Here is a 25,168-nt window from a genome sequence, read left to right as displayed (position 1 = left end):
GCCTTTTATTGGCACAGTCGACTTGCAAATGGGTGCCCCTTTGGTCCTGCACGGTGTGAGCTGCTCTGGGGGCTCCCATTTCTCCCAAGTTTATGATGTGCCACCAGCACTTGCAAATTCTTGCATCACATCACTCCTTGTTCCGTGCCAGGAGGCTCCTGCTGCATTTTGTGAGGCAGCTTTTAGGGAAAGACACAACCTCAGCCATTCTATTGGCAGCAGAGAGTCACAATTCACCAGGAAAAAGAAATGCAGTCTGAAATTTTGATCGAAAGGAAAGGTGGAATACAACTAATTCCTACTTTTTCAGTCTTTTACTGTTATTTGGAAAGAAAAACAAGCTCAGAAGCCGTGTCAGCAACATGCTGGGGTGCACTTTGCCAAGCAGAGAACATGCTCTTTATTAGTGAACAACACTGAGAAAATGGGGTTTCTTCATAATAAAGCTAAATATGGTTTAGTAAATTTAATGGCAAGACATTCATACTTACGGTGTCAGTCACAGCAATCAGTCACTGATATCCACAACAGAACACATTATTTACCACACTGATTATTTCATTCACTTTACTCCCATCATCTCCAGGTCTTTCTCAAACTTTTAATTTTTAAAGATGCTAAAAGATTTTAAAAATAAAATTTTTCATGCTCTACACCGAGTCTGTTTCTCGCATCTGTTTTAGCAAGGCCACATTTTTTAGGTGCTGTACTTTGCCTGATCATTAAAACTCTAAAAGTTCACTGCATTAGTTAACAAAACTCCCACAAGGGAATTGTGTACCACAATAGTTCAGTCCTTTTGTCAGGGTGATTTCAGAGATAGGAGGGGAAAATTTGTGGTGAAATGTTTTTGTGCTAAACTGCCCGGTTTAACTTCAGGGCTATCCATCTGTCATCACCCCAGGAACTCTGCTGAAGGGCAGCTGACACTTTGCACCCAGTACCACTCACTGGATAGATGCTCCAAGCCCTGTCCAGCCTGGAACATGTCCAGGGATGGGAGTCCACAACCCCTCTGGACACGATGGTCCAGGAAATCAACTGGAAATCTGCTGTTAATCATCTGCAGCTCTGCAGGAGCCCTCAGAGAGGGGCCGGGTTTGGGGCTCACTCACCGTACCACTCATCCACCCAGGCGAACGCCTGCCGGTGCCCGATCAGCAGGATGTCTCTGACCACCTGCGAACAGGGAAAGGGTTAAATAGCAACAAAACACCTCAGAAAAGTGACACCATTGTCTTTCAACACCACTGGCAGTGAAAATCACTGTGGCAGTTTTGTGTCTAAAAAGCCATGCCCTGGAGGGTCAGACGTGCTGGCTCGGGAGGGCTCCAAGTCCAGTCTCCCACTGGAAATGGATCTGCTGCCAACACTGGCTGGCCTTGGCTAGCATGGAATCCATTGGGAATGTGTATATAATCCATTAATCTTTGGGCAGTTGGACATTCTGCATCAGTACTTTTTCTTTCTTAGTTTTTTTTAAAACACGTGGAAGTTCAATACTCTGAAAAATCTTATCATTTGGCTGTTATGCCATTCATTAATTAATTGTTCAGTAGACTGGAAAACTTTCCCACTACCTGTTGGTAAGGAATTCTGAGAGAGGTCTGAAGTAGACTCAGCTGAGCTCCCAGGCCTCTCCAAAGCCAGAGCCACATTCCTGTGTGTGCTCCAGTTCTGCTCATGGGAAGGGGAAGAAAGGGCTCCTGTTTCACTGACCTTGTGCACAAACTGCTCTACTCTGGTCTGAAGTCCCCAGACTTCAAATTTCACAGTCACAAGTTTGTAGGAGCACATAATTGGCTGGTGGGTCTCTCTCCAGCCTTCTTTCAACTGGCCTCTCCCAGTCTTCTGTGACTTGAAATATTTGGGATCCTGCAAAACAAAGAAAACACCCAGGGAAATGCAGGTGGAGAAGCTGTGTTTGCCAGCCTGCTAAAGTAAATGTTTTGATAGGACATAAAATATTAAACCATGCTAACAAACCTCTTGAAAAATGAACAGGGAACTGAGTTAAACAAGCACTAAGATATCCTACAATCCAACCCTGGCAGGGAATCCATGGCAGGGTATTCCTGGAGATGCACTGACAGTCACATCAGCTGGGACGCTTTCTGCCACAGGAGCATCTGTTACTGCAAGTCATTGCAGTGCAGTGCTCTCCAAGGGTTATTTCTGGCCTTTGGAAATAAAAAGTGGCTTCTTCAGAGCCTGTTTTTCCACTCTCCCTCGGTGTGAATGACTTGTATTTTCCACCCACTCGTGTCTTCCTGAAATGGTGGCCAACTGGGCCTTTGACACCTCAGCACTGATGTGACCCTGACAATGCCACGCTCAGTTTGAAGGGAACTTGGACAGCCCCGTGGGCACCTCAGCAGGAAGTCCTCCAGTTTAGCCCTCTCTGGTTATAACTGGTTCATGGGCAAACACTAATTCCAACCCTGCCTCTCTTTCACAAACCAGAAAATCAAAGAAATTGGTGTTGAAATGACAACATAATTTCATAAAACCATTAAAGACATTAGTTCATCCTTAAAGTCTGTACAAGAAGCAGTTTTATCTATCAAAGTTTGATTTTCCATATTGGTATCATTCCAATTCCCTTTATGCCCAATCCTGCTAATTATATCTTGTAAATAGAAATAATTTACAGTTGAGCATTGCTTTTCAGAAGTTGAAAATAATGTCATTTCAGAAAATTCATAGTGGAGCTTCTAAAATCTCTCCTCAAGAATAACCACCAGTGCTCAGCTGGGTTCCTTCCCCAGAGCTGAGGTCTGGAAAGATCCTTTGCTAGAAAAGCAGTTGAACATGTATTTAAATCTGTGCTTTAATTATGTGCTATGCTGAAGACAATCAGGAGAAAAACTAACAAAAAATTGACCTTAATTTTCTTTCATTCCGTGAGAGCTTACGTATCATTCAGCATTCCTGCTCCCTGATGTTCATCTCCTGACTCGGCTTCTGCTTCTATCCCCAAACTGAAGCTCTGCCATTAAAGCTCCTCCACAACCCCCCTAACGAGGTGAGCAGTCTTTCCCCTCTGTGAAAGTCACTGCTTTAACTGCTGACACAGGCTTTGCTGAGTGGAGCCTTCAGGCTCACAGCACAATAAGGTTTCAATGTTAAATCACCAGAAGAACAATTCAGTGTCATCATCTATCAGAGCGACACCCCCCAGCTCGTGGTCACACGCTGCTGCCCAGCCTCTCACCCCACACAGCTCCTCAGGGGGATGTTTTCTGGGTGAAAGAGCTGTTTTCTGATTGATCCCTGCCTGAAGCAATCAATTAAATAATATTAATAAAAAAATAAAAAAAATAAAAAGGGAAGAAGTAAGACATCATAGTCAGAAAGATTTAACATTCTAGTAGGTGGTTCCTTGAATGAGGAAATAATTACAAGAAAATACGATTTCAAACATCCCTGCAAAATACTCCAAGTGTAAAATAAGTATTTCTGAAAGGGAAAATAGTTTCCTATAAGGCAGGGTCTGCTGTTCCTTGCACACACACAGTGCCTTGATTCAGCATTTCAGACACACTCTTTAATAACTCTGAGTGTTGCACTTTACATCCCTTCCGAGGCAACCGGAGCTGTAATGGAATAACTTCAGCGCGGTCCAAAGGGATTTAATGGAATCAATTTGAGTCAGGATCAAGGATTGAGACCTTGCAAATGCAAAAAAAAGAACTCCTGAGGGACTGCCCTGCCCCACTGCTCAGGCACAGCTTTGGTACCTCGGGGTTGCCTCGGTTTGGTGAGTTTAACCTGGCACGAGGGGCAAAGGGAACTGGAGAGCTCAGTCTCTGGCCCATCAGTTTGAAGGGCACAAATGGTTGAGAGAGGTGAGCTGTTATGGTTGTTATCATCACTAAAAGCAACAGCACTGGGTTTATCTACCCAGATGCTAAAAAATTAGGTGTTAAAAAACATCTTGGACTGTTTTAGCAAGGCACAGATTCTGTCTCAGCAATTGCTGAAGCAATTGCTGAGACAGAATCTGTGCCTTGCTAAAACACTTCCTGTTCATAGCAGGAAGTATTTAGGAGAAGAATCTCTATATTTTTCTCTATATTTTGCATGTATTTACACTATTGGTCACAGCCATGGAGAACCTGCCATGCCAGAGGGACCTTGGTGGGACCAGGACTGCTCATCTTCTGCTCTTCAGTGCTGCTCCAAAGCCCCCTGCAATCAGTGAGAAACTGAAACATGAATGCCTAACTCATTCAAATTGCCAGACTGGGACTCACAGCCTGGAATCCTTTCTGCAGTTAGGCCTATAAAGTCCTTCTAAACCAAAAAAAATGAAGCAATAAGGCAGGGCTGATAATTTTCTATCTAAACCAAGCAGAAATTACATTGGTACCCAGCAAATGCTTCTCTAGGCAGGACTCGTGGCACAATATTTGAAATATTTCTGTCCATGACTAGAAATTGGGCAAGCTGAGCTTTGCTCTGGCCCCAGTTCTGTGTTGTTCTTTAGATAATTAATTTTGTGTGTGCCTTATTTTTGCTTTTAGCCACCCATGCCCACCTTCCTGGAGAAGGTATCATCCAAAGAATACTGAGTTCTATCCACTATTTTCCCCTTAATTTATCTACTGGCAAAATCCTCAATCTGTTTCAAATGTAATGGCATAGCTAAAATCTTTTTTGTTTAAATAACCTTCTCGTCCTTTTATCAGACACAATTTATTAGGAAAGCCCATCTGGCAAATCCTTTTGCTGGAGGAGCAAAACCTCCTCTGTATTTGCAATACATTATTGCCAGGTGCAGAGTGAATTAAAAATAGCACTTCTGCCAACAGAGCAGAAACATCAGAACCCACGAGCTGGGCTTAGTTGAGAATAAAACGTAAAATTACAAGGAAATAAAAGCTCCAGTGTGCTGGGTATGGTTTCAAACCTAGCACTGTCCCAGGGTTTATTACTTAGACCACAAGTCCTGGCTCCTGGTTATTGTTGTAGAGTCTATTATTTAGCATTTATTGGCTTAACTTTCCTCATGGCCTGTGGACGTCACGGGCATCACACATGGAACTGTCACCCCCCCCTTTCCAGGAAGCAAACACCAACACTGGCTTGTTGCAACAACTCTTCAGAATTCGTTCTGTTAAATGTTACTTTGCACTTCAAGTTAAATAATGAACCCTATTTGAGTTAAATAATGAACCCCACTTGTTGTTCACAGAAAACCTCCCAATCCGCAGGGCCACGTCTGCCCCTGGCTCTGCCCCGCTCTCACACAGGATTTGGAGATGCAGCCCTTTGGCCACACCTTGGGAGCCTCTGGGGTCACCTTGGGAGCCTCTGGGGTCACCTTGGGAGCCTCTGGGGGACACCTTGGGAGCCCTGTCCCCCACCTGCCTCGCCAGTCCCTCGCTGCTTGTGTGGCCATTTCAGCCTGGCCAAAGGTCCCGCAGCTGAACGCGCTGCCAACCGTGCCGTGCCCGTGCCATGCATCCTGTTTTCTCACTGGGAGCGCCCAGATGTCCCTGAAACAGCTCCTTCCTTCCTTCCTTTTAATGCCTGGATTAATTTTTTCAGACTCCCCTTGCAATATCGTGGTGCTTTTGAAGTGTGGTCAATTTTTCCCCCTTTGAGCTGAAGACCGTTCTGTTTGATCTTGAATTTCAGACCCAACCTTTCATGGGTTTAATACCTGTGATCTGGCATTTCAGCATCAGCTGGAGTTGCCAGGTTTTGGATTTCAGCTTTTACAGCCAGGGCTCAGGAAAGATTTGTTGATGTAAAGATGTTACTGTAGACATTTATGGAGAGTCATTTTTTTAAGGGCTCTTTTAAAAATTTCCATTAAAACGTATTTTCTGGAAGAGCCAGCTAAATACTTGAGAACTGTAAATATTGGGACAGTGATAAAATATGATAAGCCAGCCAGGTTTATATAAACTCCCAACTGAAGTGAGTAAGGAAAAAGGAAACGTTCGTGTTTTTGCAACATCCTGCAGTGAACTCCTGTGCTGACACGGTGCCCACGCTCACTGGGGGGCTGAGGCAGCTGGATTATTTCAGCTACTGTCACTCTGTGATGTGACAGAGGTTGGGTCACTCTGAGAGCACCTGGACTGTGCTAAGCTGGACGGTGCTGCTGTGCCAGAGGAGAAAAGGCAGCAATGGCAGAAGGAAACCGCAGCAGCTGCACGAAATCTGCGTGTTTGGAGGTAGCCTGAAAAGTTTATTCCATTTGTCCAGCTCTCCGTTGCTTTGTTATAAACAGGAAATGAAACATTGTTAATTCTGAGAACTGGAATATGTTTGCACAGAACATTTTGCTCAGTAGCTCCCAGCTCCGGTAAATGTTTCATTGTGGGAATGATTCACTGGAGGCTCTCGCTCCTCAGCTCGGCTTCCTTCTTGCTGTAATTCAGATGAATGTGTCTGCCTGTATGGGGAGTACAGGATGGCTGGTGATACATATTCATGGCTGGTAAAGTCACGAGGAAATGACTTTATAAAATGTACAACTACTCTCACCTGCAGGCTGGGACACGCTCTGTGCAGAACCACAAAACTCTGTACTCAGTGCAGCAAGCACATTCAGATTTGGGAGCACACGTGGCTCCTCCTGCCAGCTTGGATCCACGTTCCAGCTTACTCCATTTGGAACCTCCAGTTTAAACTCTTTAAAAGTGTAAGGATTTTTAGCTCCATGCTTGTAGAAAACACCTCTTGTATTTAGGACGTGGCTCCTTCGCGGTGGAGTTTGTAGATGGGCACGACGTTAAAATGAAGTCACCTGCTCTGGGACCCGTGAATTGCTGCCTTCTACAGCCTTCTGCAAGGGCAGGAATGAGTCCACCTCCACAGAGGACAGAATTGGACTCTGTAAGTGTTTGTAACAGCTCACAAAACTGCCTTCTGATTCACTGTTGACTCGGTGATTTCGGTCCTCCTGCACTCACGCTGCCAGATAAGCCCTTCAATCCTTGAGGGAATTCCAATCACTTGGATGATTCTGTTCAAGAGATCCCTCAGCATCATTGGCAGGGGTTCCCTTAAAGTGTTCCTCAGTGAAACCACAGCTCTCCTTAAGCCTCCAGCTAACTACAGTCTTCACTTTTCAATTTCAGTTAATATTTAGAAGGAGAGAAAAGCAAATATGCACAAAGTTGAATTCAATCATTTCCCTTCAGCATTTTCATGGAACACTTTTCCTCCCTCATCAGTACCAGCACCAGTCAGAATGAGCTGTGCCATTCAAATGCAATATTACACTTATGAGGGTGGTTTATACATTTTGTCTTTTGGGGTGTGAATCATTATCATGTAAATGAAAATGGAAGGTGGTGACTGTCCCTTTACAATCAGGCTCATAAGCCCCAAGCCAGAGCAAGCAGTGCAAGTGGTGTGGGAAGGGTTTAAATTATTTAAGCCACTCTCTAATATGCAGTAATACAGTTAAAGAATGACATTTGCTGTTAAAAACTGAAGTATATTTTTAATTGAAGAGGGCTGAGCTTTCGTCAGGATGTAAAGCAATTTAAAGCTCATTTCCAGAAGCTGCCAAACACGCTGACCCTGATACAGAACTTGCTTTATTTTAAGCCTGTGAAAGAGCCCCTGAAATGGAGGGATTACTGAGATGCCTGAAGTTAAAATCGTTCTCATTGGTCTTTCTGGGTGGGAGTCAGGACATTTATCCTGTTGGATCTAATTGGTAAATCCTGAGGATTGCACTTGGCCTTTAATCTTTAAACTTAGTATCAGTTCAGATTACACGACCTAAAAGCAGCCAAATTGTTGTTATTAGTGCAACTAAAATACATTTCAAAAGCTTACCCTAACTGGGCTTAGTTATCTCTGAAGCTGCTCTTTGGGAAACACAAACCCTTTCTCATTTGCATGGAATTACTTTTTCATGCTGTTCTGATTGAAAACAGCCGGAAATTACATTTACAAACATTAAAAACCTTTTTACAGTGCCTAAATTATGTAAGAGGCCTCATCACAAATGGGGATTTGGCTTCATGTTCATCATAGGGTAGCACAAAAAACCCCATAGTTTGTAAACTTTGGAAGAGACACTATTTTCGAGCATTATTAATTCACTCTCAATTACAGCATGTGCACAGTTAAATGCTAAAGGTGTTCTCGCTGTTCTGCATGAATTCTGAAACAGAATTTGGTAGTCAACAGACAAATCATCCATCAGCACAGAAAAAAACAACAGATGCTGGGCTATTTTTGTTGTTTCAACCCATACAAAATTCCATTTTGCTTGGAATCGGGTCTCTGGATTAGTCTTGGAAATAACAACACAAAGACTCTGAAATTCTTTCCTCCCTCAACCTGAGGCTGGTTTTCTATATCATGAGGTTAATCTGATGGAAATTATGCCTGATAGATGGCTTATCAACAACAGGCAGGAAAGTTCCAAAATTAGATGTCACCTTTGTGTTTATAAACTTTGGAATTGCACTGGCTGAGATGGAAAAAATCTCACATTTCTTTAAAGCACAATCAAATGCTGCCCCATTCCACGGCAGCTCATTCCTAAACGGAGCGAGAATCCTTGGAGTTCTGATAAGACGATGGGACCCATAAGCTGTTTGATGAGGTGTTATATAATTTTTGGTACTAAACAGATGGGTTTCATTATCTAAGGAAACCAATAAAATTACATTTCATTCTCCTGGAGACCCAATTTTGGTTTATGACCTGTACATAACATTTGGAAGAGGATCTATAAATGGAAGATAACATGTACTCGCCTTTTTTAGTCTGAAAGTCGTGTCTCCTATAGGATGGAAATACATTTATTGGCAAGCCTTCACTTTTTATCCTAAAAATGATCCTGTAGTCTCGTTTTATACAGTCAAACAGCTGCCACACTCACTGCCAGCTATGAATATAGACTTGGCTCCGGAGACAAATCATATCTCCAAAATTAAATGCGAGCACAGATCCCATCGTTCCTTCTCGAGCTGCTTGTTGTGAGCCATCGTTTTTCAACCCTGAGATTAAAACACTGAGAGACCTCATCTTCCTCTGCATGGTGGCTGCTGATTTCAAACAGTGAATTGCATTGACCCAGAAGAAGCAGGCTCTTCAGAGACAGGCTCCATCAAATATACATGGGAGCAACTTCCAAGGGAATTTTCGGAGAGTGGCTGCGCCGGCTGCCATTGATGTTTTTTGGCAGATGTGCTGCAGTCTGCAGTGTGCTTCAGTCCCTCTTGGTCCCGTGTCATCACTGTGCACTGCTGTCACTGCAGAATATCTGCCCTTTGCTGGGCTTGGGCACTTTGTGCCACTCACACTTGGGGTGGGATGCAAATAAGGCCGACAGGGAAGTTTCAAACTGCTCAGACCTGCAAACTCCTCTCTGAGCTTCACCATTCAGAGAAAAGGCCTTTTTCTATTTTGGATTAATTCAGCCGAATATCAAAGGTCTGGCACAGGATGTTTCCTGATAATGGTAGGGAAGCATTTCAAAAGGAATCATCTGCAAAGGAACGTGTCAGGCAATCCAGACGGAGAGGCTGCTGCTGCTTCCCCTCTGGCTTTTGGAATACCACTGACCAGCAAGATTTCAGACCAAAATAGAAACAGTTCTGATTCCTATCCAGGCTTTTCTGCAGCCTCTTCCCTTCCCTTCCTCACCACTTCACAACCAGGCTGCTCTTACCTCCGATTCCTTGTAGTAGCGCTCGGGAATTTCGTCGCTGGCGATGTCGATGAAGCAAACCTCGCGCTCCAGGTCCTTCGCTTCCTTGTCAAAAATCTGCAAGAGTTACAGAAATGCAAGGCTGTTACAGAACAACACCCTCCCAAGAATCCACCTGCAGTGGTGGTTACAAGCAGTTTCAATGACCTGCCACAGAATGTATTTTTGGCTGAACTGCCTCAGTGGAAGCTGCAAGCTGCCCCTTTCCATCTGTGCACACAGAGCTCGTCTTCATTTCCATCCTTCAGGACCTGCTTTGGAACCCCAAGTCTCTTGTTCTGTGCAAGGCAAACGTTGGGGATATTTTGAAAATCCAGGTCATTTGCAGCTGCAGCACAGTCTCCTTCTGTGCCTCTGTCCATAATTTAATTATTTAGGCACCTCGGTGACCCATGTGACTTGCACTGTGTCTGCAGAAGGTTTCTCTCATAATTCTGAGAGGTGGAAATAGTGCTGAGCTAAAGGCTGCCATGAATCAGTGCCATGAAATTCAGGGAAGCTGTGCATCCACTGTCAGGATCAGTAACAAGCTCATGATGTGCTTTTTCCTTCGGGGCACAATGTTCTATAGCTGACATTTCCAGGAAGCATAAATATTTTTGTTTTCCTTTTTTTTTCCCCCCCTCTTTAAATAAATGCAGTGAACGCTCTGCTGATTTAATTTCATTTAATTTCATCCTGGAGGAACAGTTAAAAATACAAAATGCCAGCAACTCTTTAGTAACAAGAATGCTGCTTTATTATTTCTGAAAGCAATGCAGCTGCCCATTTAAAGCATTTGAAGTGAGCAATGGACTCCAGTGAACACAGGAAGAACCAGCTGATAAGAAGAACATTGCTCAGGAAATCGTCATTCAAATCCAGGAAAAGCTGAAGGCTGACTCTAAAATTTTAACTTGTCCTGGTAGTGAATGGAACAGGCAGCACTGAATGTTCATTGAGCTGGATGTAACATGTTCACACATCTGACACTGCAGAAGAACTGAAAAAGAGAAACTACAGCCTGGTTTTATTTGTGTGCTTGTCCTCCTTCTCCAACCCCTGTTTTCCAAAATCGGTGCTGATTATTTGAACAAACTGGAGCTGGGAGGTCCTTCCCCTGGAGTGCTCTGAATTGGGCACACTGATGTAAATCACTGCTGGGTTTTATATATGTAATATAGGTCGCTTTTTCTAAGCTTCTTCCCTTGCTTGTTTCCTAAACAAATGCAGAAATACAGAGCAGCTCGCAGTAAGTTGGACTATTTCTGGAACAAGATCCTTTTCACCATAATCTCCACAAAATAATGGAGATTGCTCTTAAATGGACATTACCAGGTCAGCTGAGGCTCTGAATCTGTCCATGCTTTAGGTACAAGCCTCAGAAATTTAAGCACATGCAAATCTCTGCACATTTGCAAGGCCCTAAATGGGGATTATTACCCAATATCTTATCCAAAGAAATGTGCCCTGCTCTGTCCCAGGCTTGCTCCACATATTTCACCTCATTTAGAATATAGCTCTAAAGTCTTTTTCTCTCTTTAAAGTGCTGGGATGGAAGTGGGGATGACAGATGCCTTTGCCAATCTGTCAAAACCAGGAGGAATTTTTCAGCCGTTCCAACGATGCCTCATTTGCTGCCCAGGCTGTCTCTGACCATTCCCTCTATGCCAGAACTTTGCTGAATGACGTTTTCCCTTCCCTTTGCCAGCAGAACTTGTTGTCTAATCATTTATGCTTTCCCCCTTCTCAGATTGTCCTCACAAGATTTGCAGTTTGAGATTTAATCTTCTCATTCTATCAGCAGTGGAAAATAAGAAGTCATTAGAGAACAAGACCGATTTCTTTCTCAGCTCTTAATTCTCTTATTGCCTCTCACAGCCACAGAACGTGGGATTGCCTGAAACCCTGTAGGGAGGACGGGTTTATTGTGGTTGTGATCAAAGAGACTGGAGAAATTTAAAAGTTTTGAGGGAAAAGATTAAAGGCCACAAAAAGAAGCAGAAGGCTCCCAATCTGTGCGACTGCCTTTGCAAATGTGCACAAACTGAAGGGTGAGAACAATCTGTATCCTGAAGAGGATGATGTAGAAAGGCAGGATATTAAATATTGTATTGGAAAGAACTGGACAGGCTTTCCATTTAGAAGCCAAGTTATTAATGGAGATTGAAATACCCAATCAAATGGGAAACAAAGAGCAACTTCCAGGCTGAAGTGTCCTTTTTGGGCTTTGGTTTCATTTGGGGGGGGTGGAATGGGACAGCTTTTTTACAACAAACATTTGTACACTTCCTCTTCCTGAGGGGATGGAACCTCAGCACGTCACAGAGTGGCAACAAGTGGGAGAAAGGTTTCAACTGGGTCTTTATGATTGCCAGCATTTTATTTTCTCCTGGTGAAAATAAAAAAAACAAAACACAACAAAACCAACCAACCAAAGCGCACAAAAATTCCCTCTGGCAGATGATCCCAGTAGCTCAGGAAAGACACCTCTCACAGGGCACTGCACAAATGGAAGTCCTGAGGTATTTACATTTCCCTCACTGCAATGACATGCCCTGGCACACCCTTGGCTAGTGACTCCCTTTCCCTGGTGGCCACAGCCAGAATAAAAACTCATGTTAGGAGGTGATGGGAAGTCAACAGCAAATTTAACATCATCTTTCCCACAAGCTTCTCTCTCGTTTTTCCTCTTTTTCCTCCCTTTTCAGGCTAAGTTACTGGCTTTGACTCCATTCAGATGTAATTAATCCAAAATTTAACTTTCACGGCCAATCCCCACCGCTAACCTGGGCTGGATATAACCAGGATAAACCCAGACCCTGCTGAATCCATCGATTCCACCCACACTGGCAAACTCCTGGCTCATCTGCACTAGCAGGAGGGTCACAGCTGTGCCTCTGGCTTGGCTTTGTTTTATAATACATGATCCTCTCTTGTGATGTTGGTTTTTGTGCCCTCAAGAGCAAAGGAGCCATCCAAGGATTACCAGCTGGAAAAGGTGTTCAGCTCTGTCATTCCACACAAAATGTTTTGTTTTTTTACCAGCCCAAACACAAGAGTTTGTGGTCAGGAGCCTGTAATGAGGCAGCTAATTCATGTTAGGGGTGTCATTGCAGCAAGGGCTGCAAGAATAATCCTTTTTTTCCATTTAAAATAAAAGGCACAAAATGCACTCTCCACCTTGAAATCCTGATCTCCTCAGAGTGCCATGGCCAGAACCCTGGCAGTGTTTGCTACAGCACCTTGAGCAGGCTGTGCCACCTGGGGCACTGCAGCTCTCCTTTTTCCCCAGGAAAATTTGGTCTAAACCAAAAGAACTCCCACTCAGAACTTTATCCACGGAGTTTATTCAGTGTGTAACTTTTCAGCAAGTCATGCCCCAACCTCTTTTACCTCCCCAGTCCCTTAATTTGCTTTAGGGATTTACTTGGGCAAAGATTCCAGGAATTGACCAATTTCCAACCTGTTCACTGGCTGCAACAATTTATGTGGACACACAAAATTGGGAGCAATTCTTCTATGTGGGAAAAGGCTGAACCTCTCTGTGAGAGCAGAAAATGTGGCTCCCTGAACAGCAAGGGAATATCCCTGCCTGCTGCAGAGAGGGAGAGGCACTCACATATTTATCTGCAGCCTTGCTCCCTGCTCCTTTAGATCTCCATGTCACGACTCCCCTCTTATTCCACCTTTTACACAGCATCTCATTTAGGTTTGCACTTTCTGGACAGAGAAATGGATTTTTATGTAATTATGTCAAAGTAGCTGTGCTCCCACGACCGTGATAGACTGTCTATAATATTTACTGGGATTAGGTTTTTTTTGTTTTAAAAAGTCACATCTAGCTCAAGTGCCAGATTTCCTAAGACACTTTCAGCAGTTCATTTAGAAAAATCAAAATGCAGAGGCACAACCACAGCACTTGTTCCCAGTCCCTGCCAGTGTGGGCCCTGCCATTTGCTCTGCAGTGGCCATATGTGCTTGGGACACACGATCTGCAGTTCAGCACAGAGACAGCTCCTCACACAGCAGGAGTTCCAGGCTGACCTCTCCCCTTGGGGGCTTCTATTTTTTGAGAATTATTAAGAGGGGGAAAGCTTTACAAAATCTCGATTTTTCATTGTGAATTACACAGGAGAAAATGGATATTTAATACCATAATACAGGAAAAGTCCAGGTGCAAATAAAACCACCCTCAGAGTGTCCCTGGCTTTGACTCTGCCTGGTTTTGAGTGATGCCCAGCAATCCTTCTTGACAGTTTCCAGAATGAGATCCTGCTGTGCAGTGAGGCTAAACCAGGGCACAGTTGAATCCTTTTCAGCTTAAATCAGTGTTTCATGGAAGTTGCCTTAAATAGTGAATTTACATTTAATTTCCATGTGCTATATTCAAGTTTGTTACAACCTACTTCCATGGCACTAAGACAGGAGATAAAAATATGGAAAAAAACCCACCCTAAACCAAGCCAAACTAGAAATGGATTTTTCTTGTGAGCTGCCATACCTAAAATGTATTTTACTTCAGTTTAATAATCAAGACCCAGCCACTGAGTTTTCCAGAGAAAAATATTATGCTACAAAGAGCAAGGCACTGGAAGTTTGACATACAGTGAATTTCCATTATTGACAACCTTTGGATTATTTCACAAGCTGTACTTTTTTTGCTTTCCCCAGACACTGTCAGATGGCAAAGACTCGCTGCCCAAATATCAGCAGCAATTAATTCCGTGACTAAAAAACAAACCAAACCAAACCAACAGCCATCAGTCAAACACAATCACCCCTCTGCAACAAACAGGAAAATGGAGTGTCTCTGTGACGCAGTGATTTGTGTCTGTCCTCACTCTGCCTTTCTCTACCTTCAGCTACAAACTGCTTTTCAGCCCCTTTCCCAGGGCTCAGAGCGTGGCATCCAAGGCAAACAGGGAGCTGCCGTGTGTGAGATCACTGAGCAGTGATCACAGCATCCCCTGCAGCCATATGGTGGCTCCTGTGCAATCCACACAGCTCATTGTCAGCCACAGTTGGGGCACTCCTCACTAAAGGTAAAAAAAACCCAAAATGTGTGTCCGTAGCGCACATGGAAATAGTGAGAACGTGAGATGGGGGAAAGTGAGAGCAAGACACCAATTAAGACTAAAATTAGCCCTGTGTGACACAATCACTGACCATTTTACAGATTGTATAAAGAAAACACCTGCCCCAATGAAAGCACAGATTATGAGGTCTGTTCCTAGGAACCAACAAGCTCCCACAACACCCAAACAAGCAGCAACTCCCACCCCTCCTGCCTGGACTTGTGACCATTTCATCCCTCAGGCAGCCTTAAGGATTCTCCAGGCCGTGCCTTATGGTTTTAATATTCAAAATACAGACCCTGTGTCTCTACATCCCAGTTCCCAAAGTGCTGGTTATCCTTAGGGGAAGGAAGGTGTGTGATTACTCTGCACTTTCAGCCTGCTCTGTGCTCCCTGAGGCTCTGCTGCAGCACCTGCAGCTCCCTCTGCGACCCTGACTGACGTCACGAGCTGGGGGTGCAAAGGGGAGCGGTATTTTCATGTGCCCTCCAGATCCCACCTCCCCTGGCGTTCACACCACACAAAACATTCCAGTTTTCAGAAATTCCGTTTCAGAATTTCAAACGCAAGTCCGATAAAAACAAAATTTCTCCTTAAATCAAGAACTTGGCTGTTTAAAAGGAAAAAAGAGGCAACACTGCCTGGCCTGAGTCCTGGGCCCGGTTTCTAACAGTTACCAGAGCTATAAACTGCAAGGGAGCAGGGACAATATTTGATGTGCTAACGTGTTCATCCAGCACTGGCTCTGTTTTTCCAAGGGGAGAGTTGCCATGGAACATCTCGTGTGATAAAGCAAAATCAGCTGCACCGGGCACTGACATCACAGCTGGATGGATTTGTGGTTCTGCACCACTACACGAGGTTTTACCTAAATAAAGGGCTTTATTATCGTCCACTGTTCTTTCTGTCAGTGTTTATGTTTGTGCAAATCAAGTGCAGACTCGAACAGATTGAGAAAACGGTGCTTTAACACATTTCAAATAGGTTAAGATGATAACAAAGTCAAAGACATAGAAAAATGAAGTTCTGGAGCAGTGATCATTATTGTTCCCTGGTATCTTCTGTCAGGACAATTAGGAAGGAAAATCAGGAGGACTTTTGCATCAAGACATACTGCAGTAATTTGGTAGAATTATACCAGACAATGCAACATGTTAAATAAAATAATTCCAATAACACAGCAACCTGCTAAATGACATCAGGAACCCGAGGCATTTATATTGCTTGCTTCCATTCATCACTGGAATTAGTTTTAGTGTCCTTATATCTAACTATTGCTTTTCACAATCAATATCTACTTTACCAGACAGCATGGAAATGAAGAGGAGATCAAAGATTCCAAAAAACCTGCATGATCTCCAAAAATATATGGAGAAATAGCTGAGTTAAAACCAGACATGCATTATTACCCTCATTACCATAACATTAATATTCATTTGGTCTATTTTGCACTACAACTGCAAAATTTACAGAATTATTTTTCTGGATTAATTATTTCTTCATCAGCCAAGGCTGATAGTTGCAATGAAGGAATATACAGTGTATCTGTGGAGAGCTATAGGAATGGATGCTGTTCCCAGTTGTTTTCTAGCCAGACAAACAGAGTGAAATTTAATCCAAACTTGCCTGACACGAAGGACAAAAGCACTTTGTGTGTTCTTAAGTGAAGTTTAAGCCTGCTCAGTGAGTAATGGAAACAAGATGGACTCTTAGTCCCAGTTCCAAGGTTTGGATTAACAGAAGTCTCTCCCTGTTTATGAACCTTCCAGCATTTCAGGGCTGAACCAGCCACGTCTGTGTCACCAGATCAAAGGGCACTGGCTCAGCAGCACAAAAATGCAGATATTCCACTGGTTTCTTGTGTTCACACAGCAAACAGCACAGCTCACAGAATTACAAGATCAGGGAAATCAGGGCTGCAGTGCAACTCTAATTCAGTTTCTCTTTCTCCTCCTCAGTTCAAGGAAGGGTCAATGAAATCTCTTCATCTAGGTAAACACTTGCCTAGGCTGTGACTCAGGTGCTGCAATATAAAGGTAATATGATATTCCCCCCCTGGCTCTCTGGGAAAAATGAGATTGGGAGAGCTGGATTTGAGCAGAGTAGAGACTCTTTGATTTACACCACCCGAGTATCCCACCCCTGTGCCCCTTTCAACTTAAAATTCCCTGGCTGGGGACTGTTCAGGGCTTGATTCACAGGATTTTAACCACAAGCTGACACCCTGAGGAACTCAGTGATTGAATAGCTTCAGTTTTCCCTCTGTCAGGCAGGAGCACAGAACGTGTTTGCTCACTGCTGACATTAGGATGTACCAGAAGACAAGTCTGCACCCTCCCAAAGCCAAAGGTGTGGGCTTGCTCTCAATGAAAGTGCTGCCAAAAAGCAGAAGTGAACATTAAATAGTGCATAAATTACATAATGCTCACATAGCTGCTAATGGAATACACTTCTAACTCACTCACTGATCTGGCTGAGAGCAGCAGTGGCTGAGGGCTGTGGGTATCTGCTGGGTAAATAGATGATCCCAGTCATGATCCCAGTGGGAAAGTGTCTGTGTGCCAAAAGCATCATTCCAAATGATACCTCGTTCTTGTGCCTGGAATTACTCTGCCATGAGCAGCTGCCAGGAAGAGGGAGAGGGACCTCCCACCTGCAGAACAGAACACCCTCCCCTCCCCAAGGCTGCAGGAGGGACACCTCCAGGACACTGGAAGGCTGCGTCTCAGAACCCTTAAAACCTGCTTTCCTGCCTTCTTCCTTCTCAAGAAGGAGTTCAAACACCCCTTCACTGGGGTCTCTGCATCACAGATCACTTTTCTGGACATTGCAATTTGTATTTCATGCCTACAAGAAACTTCTTCTCCCAAGTGTGCAGCCAGTGGCTGTTTAAATCAAACCAAAATGGAACACAGAGGAATGTATCTGTGTGTGGATCCAAGGGCTGAATCTTTAAACGTTGGGCTTTATTGGAAGTTACTCTTTTTTGGCAAGGTGTAGGACTCTGCTTTGCTCCACTGAGCTCAGCAGCTGCTGGATACCCACTCCCAGCCTTCCCTAGAGAGGATTTTAAATAGTTAATTGTCCTTCTCATCTCTAACTCTGGGTAAATGACTGCAAAAAGCATCACCTCGGTCCCCACCCACTGTTCCCCTGAAGCTGTTTACTGAGATCTCTGACCATTGTTTGGTTTCCTGTTTGCTCTTCCTGACACCTCCTTGGAATTCAACCCCCTTTCCCCACAGAGAATTCTGTGAAACAGATAAAGTGGAACACAATTACACCAAAAAAAAAAAAAAAGAGAGTAATCTTTTCTTTACTCTGCACAAACGTTCACCAGGACTAAACTCACACGTGTAAATTGTGTTTAGACAAGTAAGGAGTAGAAGGGGAGAGGCAGAAGGGCAGGTGTGTACACGGAGCTTTCATCTCCTGCTGCTTTAGAGGCAACTCCTCTGCAAATTTAGAAGCTGCTCAGGGCCAGAACACCCAGGGAGGGGCAAAGGCACAAACTGAGGGGCCTTTTCCCCAGACTACAACCCCCAGGTACACCCCATGGATAACTAAAAGGAGTAAATCTGATTTTGCACGAGCCACTGTACTTACACTGTCGTTGCTTCCTTTGTTGTCCTCGTACTTTGTCTCTATATGAATGGAGAATTTAGGCAAAAAGGAACACTGCAAGAGAAGAAAAACATGTTTAACATGAAAAAATACACCTTGTTTCACCAGCTGACATATTCAGTACAGCCCCTTCGGGATCAGCTTTCTTATTTTTTCCCAGATTACTTCAAGAAAAAAACTTAAAAGTTCACAGAATATAAAAGCAAAGGTTTTTATCATTCTGGAGGGATGTAGAGATTCTATCTAAAAGCTGAGTACTATGATGAAGGTATAAATAAATTAGTAAAGGCACTCTGGAATAACTGGACACAGTTGTTTCCATGCTCACTATGCCAAGGAGTTTGAATGTGCTGAATGCCTCGTTATAAATTTAATTCACTAAGATCTTGAGAGCAGCTTGATATTCCTCATCATGGATCAGTCCATATAAAATAAGCCAAGGGCACTTCACTACCTGCAGGTCCTGACCAAACAGACAGCAGTGCTTTTATGTGTGAGGGCTTTTATGAATTTTAGTGTAATTTCCTATTAATGAAACTAAGATGGATTATGAGCTGCTGAGGAAATTCCTTTACACTAAACCCAAGTAAATACTCAATAATGCAAAAAAAATTTAAGAACACACAAATTTTTTCCTATTAAATATAATATTTCCGTATTTCCATGGGAATAAATTTATTTTTCTGAGGACTGCTTAGCTTATCTGCCTTGCGAAGACCAGAATTTATAATACTGGGCAACATAATTTGAGTAAAGAAAAAATACTTCAAGTCTCTCTTATTTAGCATTTCGCAGTTTTTCTTTCAAAGCAACTTTTCCAGGCAGGCAGACAGAGCAGCTGTCCAAGCAACCCTGAAGGAATCCAGTTCAGCATCTTTACCATTAGTCACCAAGTCTCTGCTTGCATGAAGTGCCAGTTCCTCGTGTGATGCATCAGCAGTGCCTCTCTGAGGTGCTACACACACAGGGTACACCAGGAGGACACGGTGCCTCAGTGCCCACCTGGCTGTTGGCCCCAGTTTGGGCTTGGTGACACCGGGAGAGCTCTGAGGACTTGGGGAGGGCTGGTTTGGGAGGGCAGGTGCAGTGCAGCACAGCTGAAATGAGGAGCCAGCTCCCTGCAGACTGGGGAATATGTGTCCCTTCTTTCGTGGCTGTCACCCACCAAGTCACTGCTCAAGCTTCTCCCGAGCACAGCACAGCCAGCACCCAGCCAGCACATCCCTAAAAAACGAGGCAGAGAGTTTTCCCAAAACGAGGTGCCCTGAAAGGCAAACCCCGCTTTGTGCTATTGATTTGAGCCATGGCTGCAGTTGCAGATGAAATTATGAATAAAGCCAAATGCCAGATTTCCCTTTCCCCTGGCTATTAAAAAATCCCTGCTGTCTTCAGTCACTGCCTGGGGGTCACCAGCCATGAGTCGGGTCATGACACTGCAACTTTGCTGCCCCAAATATCGACCGTGACCTGCGCTGGGCTGACACAGCAGTTCACCAAGACACTGCTTCCATCTCCTTGTTGACTCCTGTGTGACCCAGGAGCTCATCTCTAATTAAAAACACGAGATCTTCTAACTCTGTATTTCAAAAAAGAAACACTAAGGAGTAGACCAAGGATCCTCAGAGCAGCACAGAAGAACCACAAGTGCCTTTTACCTCAAGCCACCTCATTAGAGAGCAGAGCCACTTGGTGTAAAGCCACCCACAGTCAGCCTCCCTCGTGCTGAGCACCAAGGGAGAGGACTGCAACAACCTAATTTGAGATTATAAATGGTAACACGGGGTTTACCCCAAGTGAAAACTCAAATTCACCAAAAAAAGTGACTGCACTGCAAATATATCTGCCCAGGGACTCGAGTGACTGGCAGCCACCGCTCCAGCAGCCGTGGGGGGTCTCGCTGGCTTTCAGGAACACACTTAGCAGGGTCCAAATTTTCTGAACATTTCACAGAATGTGTCTCATGATTCATCAGCTGCGCTCTGACTAATTGGCAGAAGGCTCTGGCAGAACCAGAAAACTGCTTATGCATCTGTTCAAAAGACTTATTATTCATCGTGCAAAAAGTTGTTGGGGTTTTTTCCCCCCCCTCCCACCTTCCCTAAAGTGGCCTCGTATTTACTTAGCTGGGGATTAAAATTGTTATGCAACAGTCAGAATCAAAGTGGGGAGTGAACAATAAGGTAATAAACCTGTGAGTAGACTTTTTTTTTTCCTTCCCAGCACTACTCCCTTCCTGCTCTGCCTCTCCTGGGGCCCGTGTTCTTCCAGCACAGACCTGGAGGTGATCGATCCCCACACACTCAGGAATGCACAGGGCACTGTTTCCAGCTCTCCATCTCACTGCATCTACAGCTTGCAAGGTTCCTCTTTGGAATAAAACAGTGGCAGATTCAGTCTTTACCTTGAAATTAAACTTAAATTCTGCGTAATAGTACAAAATCTTCACTGGTAAGGTGTAAAGCTCTCAAAGGAAGTCTCTTCTACATTGTCACCTCCAGATTTTTAGATGTCTTACAAACCCCTTAAAAAATTGTTATACCCCAGTATACCTGTGACACTCAAACCCAAACAAGGGCAAGGATCTGAGGGGCTTATTTGCTTGTTTTCTTAAACTCTCTACATTTGGCACCTCAATTTTGGAGGAGCTGAGAGAGGTTCAAGGCTCAGGAGAGCACTCAGTGCAACAACCAGCCTGTCCCAGTAATTACCACCCAGGAGAAGGGGCATTTCCACCAGAAAATGAAGGCAGTGAATGCAGCACACGGAAAGCACAGCCTGCAGTTGCATTTGCAATTCCCCACATATAACCTCTTGAAAAACGAAAGGCCTATTTTTAGCACGATGATTGATTAGCGTTGCCATGGCAATAAGCAACACTTAGAAGAGCAGGGTAGAACCCAAGTGTGCCAAAACACTGCCAAAGTCTTAAAGAGACAGTCAAACACAGGGTGTGTGACAGTGGTTTTATGGACAGGGCTGTCAGTTTAACCTTTGCATAGTAATTACACCAGAGGTGGCTGCAGGAATTCCTGGAGTTGTCAGTAAATATGTTGGTCAAGAGAGGTTTCTTTACCCTCTGGAACCTGCTTTGTGTGAGTGATGCCAGTTCATCAGTGCCATTGCAGCTGGTTTCATTTTCCACATGGTTTTTCTGTCTGCAGAGTGTTCAAAGACCTGCTGGAGACCTCACCCTTGCACTTCACTTCTCCTGCTCCCTGTGAATATTAATCCACAATCCTCGGCAGCTATTTTTGTACAGTAAAAACTAATCCCACTTTTTATTTAAGCAGCAGAAGCACATCCCCCTAAATCTTAACATAAAAGCCCAGCCAGGCAGACATTTCATGTAAATGTTCTCTCTCATCTCCCACCACTTCTCAGACTGATGATTTTTTTTTATAGGGTCACAACTACGTTATTTTGGCAACACAGGTGGAACTGGATCCTTCACAGAGCAATCTCTGTGGAACCTCCAGGTAAAGAACACACTGACTGCTACAGTGAGGTGAGAGTGGCCAAGGTAGATTAAATCCTTTTTTAACAGGGTCATTTCCAGATACCACACCCTTGGAATTAAAAAATGCTGGGCACTATTTTGCTCCTCGGTGGGTGACAACAGCATTTCTTTACCGAAGATCCAAAAACTGGTAAAGGCAAATGGAGTCCCTGCTTCTCTGTAAGCAAGGGGATGTGACAGCAGGGGGTAGTGGAAGGTGGAATATCCAAAGGTACAGGTCACCCACGGCAGGGAGCAGCACTCAGGGTGACAGGGCTGGGAGACAATGGATGGAAAGGGCTGGGCAGGGCGATGGCAGGATCAGGGAGATGTGACTCAACCAGAGGGAGGAGAATTGGTAAGCAAGATGAGCACAGGAAGGTGGCAAACAGCAAACCAAAAGCGCTGCTGAGCGGGAAGGGCAGAGAACAATCCAAAACCAGGGCCTGAAAATAAACAAGAGAGCAAAACTCATAAACAAGCCGAGAAAGAAACCCACTCTTTGTGTTCTGTACAATAACCTGGAGATGAAACAGTGAGTAACAAGTTGCCTCCAACCACTATGAAACTCTTCTCTCTGGCTTTGCCTTCCCTCAGGATCTCTGTGTTTGATGCCTGGGAGCAGGAACCTGCTTATTGAGGGGGAACAGCAGGGAGGAGCAGTGTGAACAAGTGGAAATGACAGTCCCATCCATCAGAGGGCTCTGGATTGCTTTACAGTGAGCCAGTGCTGGAAGGAGGGAATTCTCTGAGCAGTTTGGTTTACTTGTTTCAATGGGATTAAGCTATTAGATGAGAACACAGGCTTGCAGCTTTCTAAAAATATGTTATTTGGGGTTTATAAATACCACAGAGGTCCTTCCTGTTGCTGGAACCTCTAAGGGACACAAATCTGGGGTTTTTTTAGAGCAGTGGCACCAGCCTGTCTTCTGAGTTTGGGGGTGAGAGGGGAAGAATTCTGGTAGCAACTTCGCATTAGGCTCTAATCCTTCAATAAGATTCTGTTGCACTTTTGATGCAGGCTCTTCTCAAGCTGGAGGAAAGTTTATGCACTGAAGAGTGATGGGTTACATCCAAATTTCAAGGGCTGGTAATCAGGCAAAGAGAACACAGGAAAAAACTCCCCAGCCATGTTTATCTGAAACAACTATTTTCCTTCTCAAGTCATCTCATTATAAAAATAACAGTTACAAAAACCTCCCTTCCAGCTAATTTACTTCATGGATAAACCAGCAGCAAAGAGAAGCACAAAACATGCCTATTCTCAAAAGTAATCAGAAACCAGCAGGTCAGTAATGGACCATTTAGCAACTCTCACTCTGGGGCCTTGACACATACCAGATGACATAATTTTATTTTCCTCAGTCATTTGCTGCAGAAGAATTACTGTCATTGTGATAAATCATCAAAGGAATTGTTGTCTCCTGCTTTCTGTTCCATAACTGTTTTTCATAAACATTCTGAATTTATATCCTATTCCTAAGTTAATTTGAGACATTGGCACGTTGAAGGAATCCTCCTCCTCACAGAGAGTAAGCCATGCCATTTTAATGTTTATTTTGCTTTACATAATTATGAAACCAACAACTGACCATAAATTATGCACCCAAAAATTGTCCAGCTGTTTGTTTTTTTTTTAATTTCAGCCCCAGAAGTGAAATATTGCTGACAACACTGAAGCTGTTCAGGTCAGGCAGCAAATTCATCTGAAATGCTCCCTGGTAAACACTTGAACTGCTCCTTCAAACTCAGAAGAGTTTGCTTCAATCCTGTTTCTATTTTTCCAAGCCTCTTTGTGCTCTGACTTGAGAGCTAAACTTTGTTTGGCTCAGTCTCACTGCACTTGGATCATATGAAGTTTTTGCACCACGGTTTAGTCACCAAACCATTCGTGATCTGATTATTTGTTTGCTTGAGGGCTCCTCTCTTTTTTTGGTCCAGAATCTCCACTGTCACTTGAGCAGGTCAGATGGGGATTTGCTCTGTGCTGTTTATTTTCTGATTCTTATATCCCAGTGCAGGCAAAGAAGCTCAGTTCTCCACGATTCCTTTTTGTTTGGTTTGCAATAGGCACAAGTTTGCTTTCTAGTTAATTATTTCTAATCCAGAAAGAAAAATAACAAAGCCTCCTGAAAGTTCCCTCCTTCTTGTCCACCAAGAATAGCCTGAATATTTTCCACTCAAGAGATGTATTTGCAAAGGCTGTGATAAGCTGGCACATAAGGGGTTGTTGGGAGCTGCAAGGCATCTTTCCTCCATCCTCCAAGTGACAAAGGCCCCAGCCTAGAGAAGGAATTCCTTCCAAAGCCAGCAGCTTTCCCCCTGGGAATGCAGGTGGAGCTGGGCAGGAGGCACTTGCTGATACCCAAGCCCTGGAATCCCTCATGGAATGGAATCCATTGGGCTCTCCTTCCTGCTGTACCTCAAATGCAGTATCCCAGCTTTGTGATCTTAACATCAACCTCATCACAGCATTGATTGAACTCGTAGATAAAAATGAACCCTGTATTTTGGCAAGGGATCTGGTCAGGTTTCCAATGACAAGATCAAAACCAAAGCAGCTCCTGACTAACCTGAAGAGACTTTCTCTTTTGGGAAGTGGCCCCAGCCACTAAAACTGAACCTTACAGGGACATCCTATTCCCGAAATAGCACCCCCAAATCCGCATGACTTCCTTTGCCTTCAGCTTCCAAACTATTTTCTCAACTTCCTCCTCCCTCTCAACGTCAGCAGGAAGCTTTCAAGGATTATCTCCAGCTCTGAGACAGCATTTCTTGGGACAGTGGCCATGTGTCACCTCCCTGGTAGGAAGTCTTTCGTATGGCAGCTTTAAGGAGTTTCATCTGCAGATGCTCCCCTGACATGACACTGTTTCACACATGACACACCACAAAGGCACTGCTTGTGCAACAGTTCTGTTAAGCTCATTATCTCAACTGTGTCATCTGCTTTCCTTACTTTTAATATGGCTGTCAGTACTTGGTAGCAGCCACGCTGTTTGCTGTCAAATTTATCCGTAACCAGCCCCAGATTATTAAGGACTAACATGATGACAGTATAATTTCCATTCCTGCTCTCATGCCTCCAATTGCTCTTGGCTTTTTAAACAGCCAGTGCAGAGAGCAATACTCTGAAAATTATTTTCAATGCCCGGTGAGCACTTTTTCTTAAGTGTCCTAATTCCAGGCCCCCAGGAAGGTCATATTTCTGAATTCCATAATATTTCACAGGAGAACCAGGTTGACAGGATATGGGTTTGAACGCAATTTCTCACCAGCTGTCGTATTTTACAACTC

General features: G+C 44.0%; 1 protein-coding gene across 1 annotated transcript in view; it reads right to left on the bottom strand.

Moving 5' to 3' along the window:
• The window catches only part of PITPNC1 (phosphatidylinositol transfer protein cytoplasmic 1), a 68,828-nt gene that overhangs the window by 3,990 nt on the left and 39,670 nt on the right, over positions 1–25,168 (bottom strand). Inside the window, exons 5-8 of the mRNA XM_050319007.1 lie at positions 18,358–18,429; positions 9,656–9,751; positions 1,720–1,875; positions 1,116–1,179 (exon numbers count right to left, since the gene is read on the bottom strand). Coding sequence (XP_050174964.1) covers positions 1,116–1,179; positions 1,720–1,875; positions 9,656–9,751; positions 18,358–18,429 — 388 coding nt within the window. The remainder of the gene's footprint in view (positions 1–1,115; positions 1,180–1,719; positions 1,876–9,655; positions 9,752–18,357; positions 18,430–25,168) is intronic.

Source organism: Myiozetetes cayanensis, unplaced genomic scaffold (genome assembly GCF_022539395.1).
Source record: "Myiozetetes cayanensis isolate MyiCay16 unplaced genomic scaffold, myiCay2020 scf22, whole genome shotgun sequence".
NCBI classification, from domain to species: Eukaryota; Metazoa; Chordata; class Aves; order Passeriformes; family Tyrannidae; genus Myiozetetes; species Myiozetetes cayanensis.
This window is presented reverse-complemented; position numbering and strand designations above follow the sequence as displayed.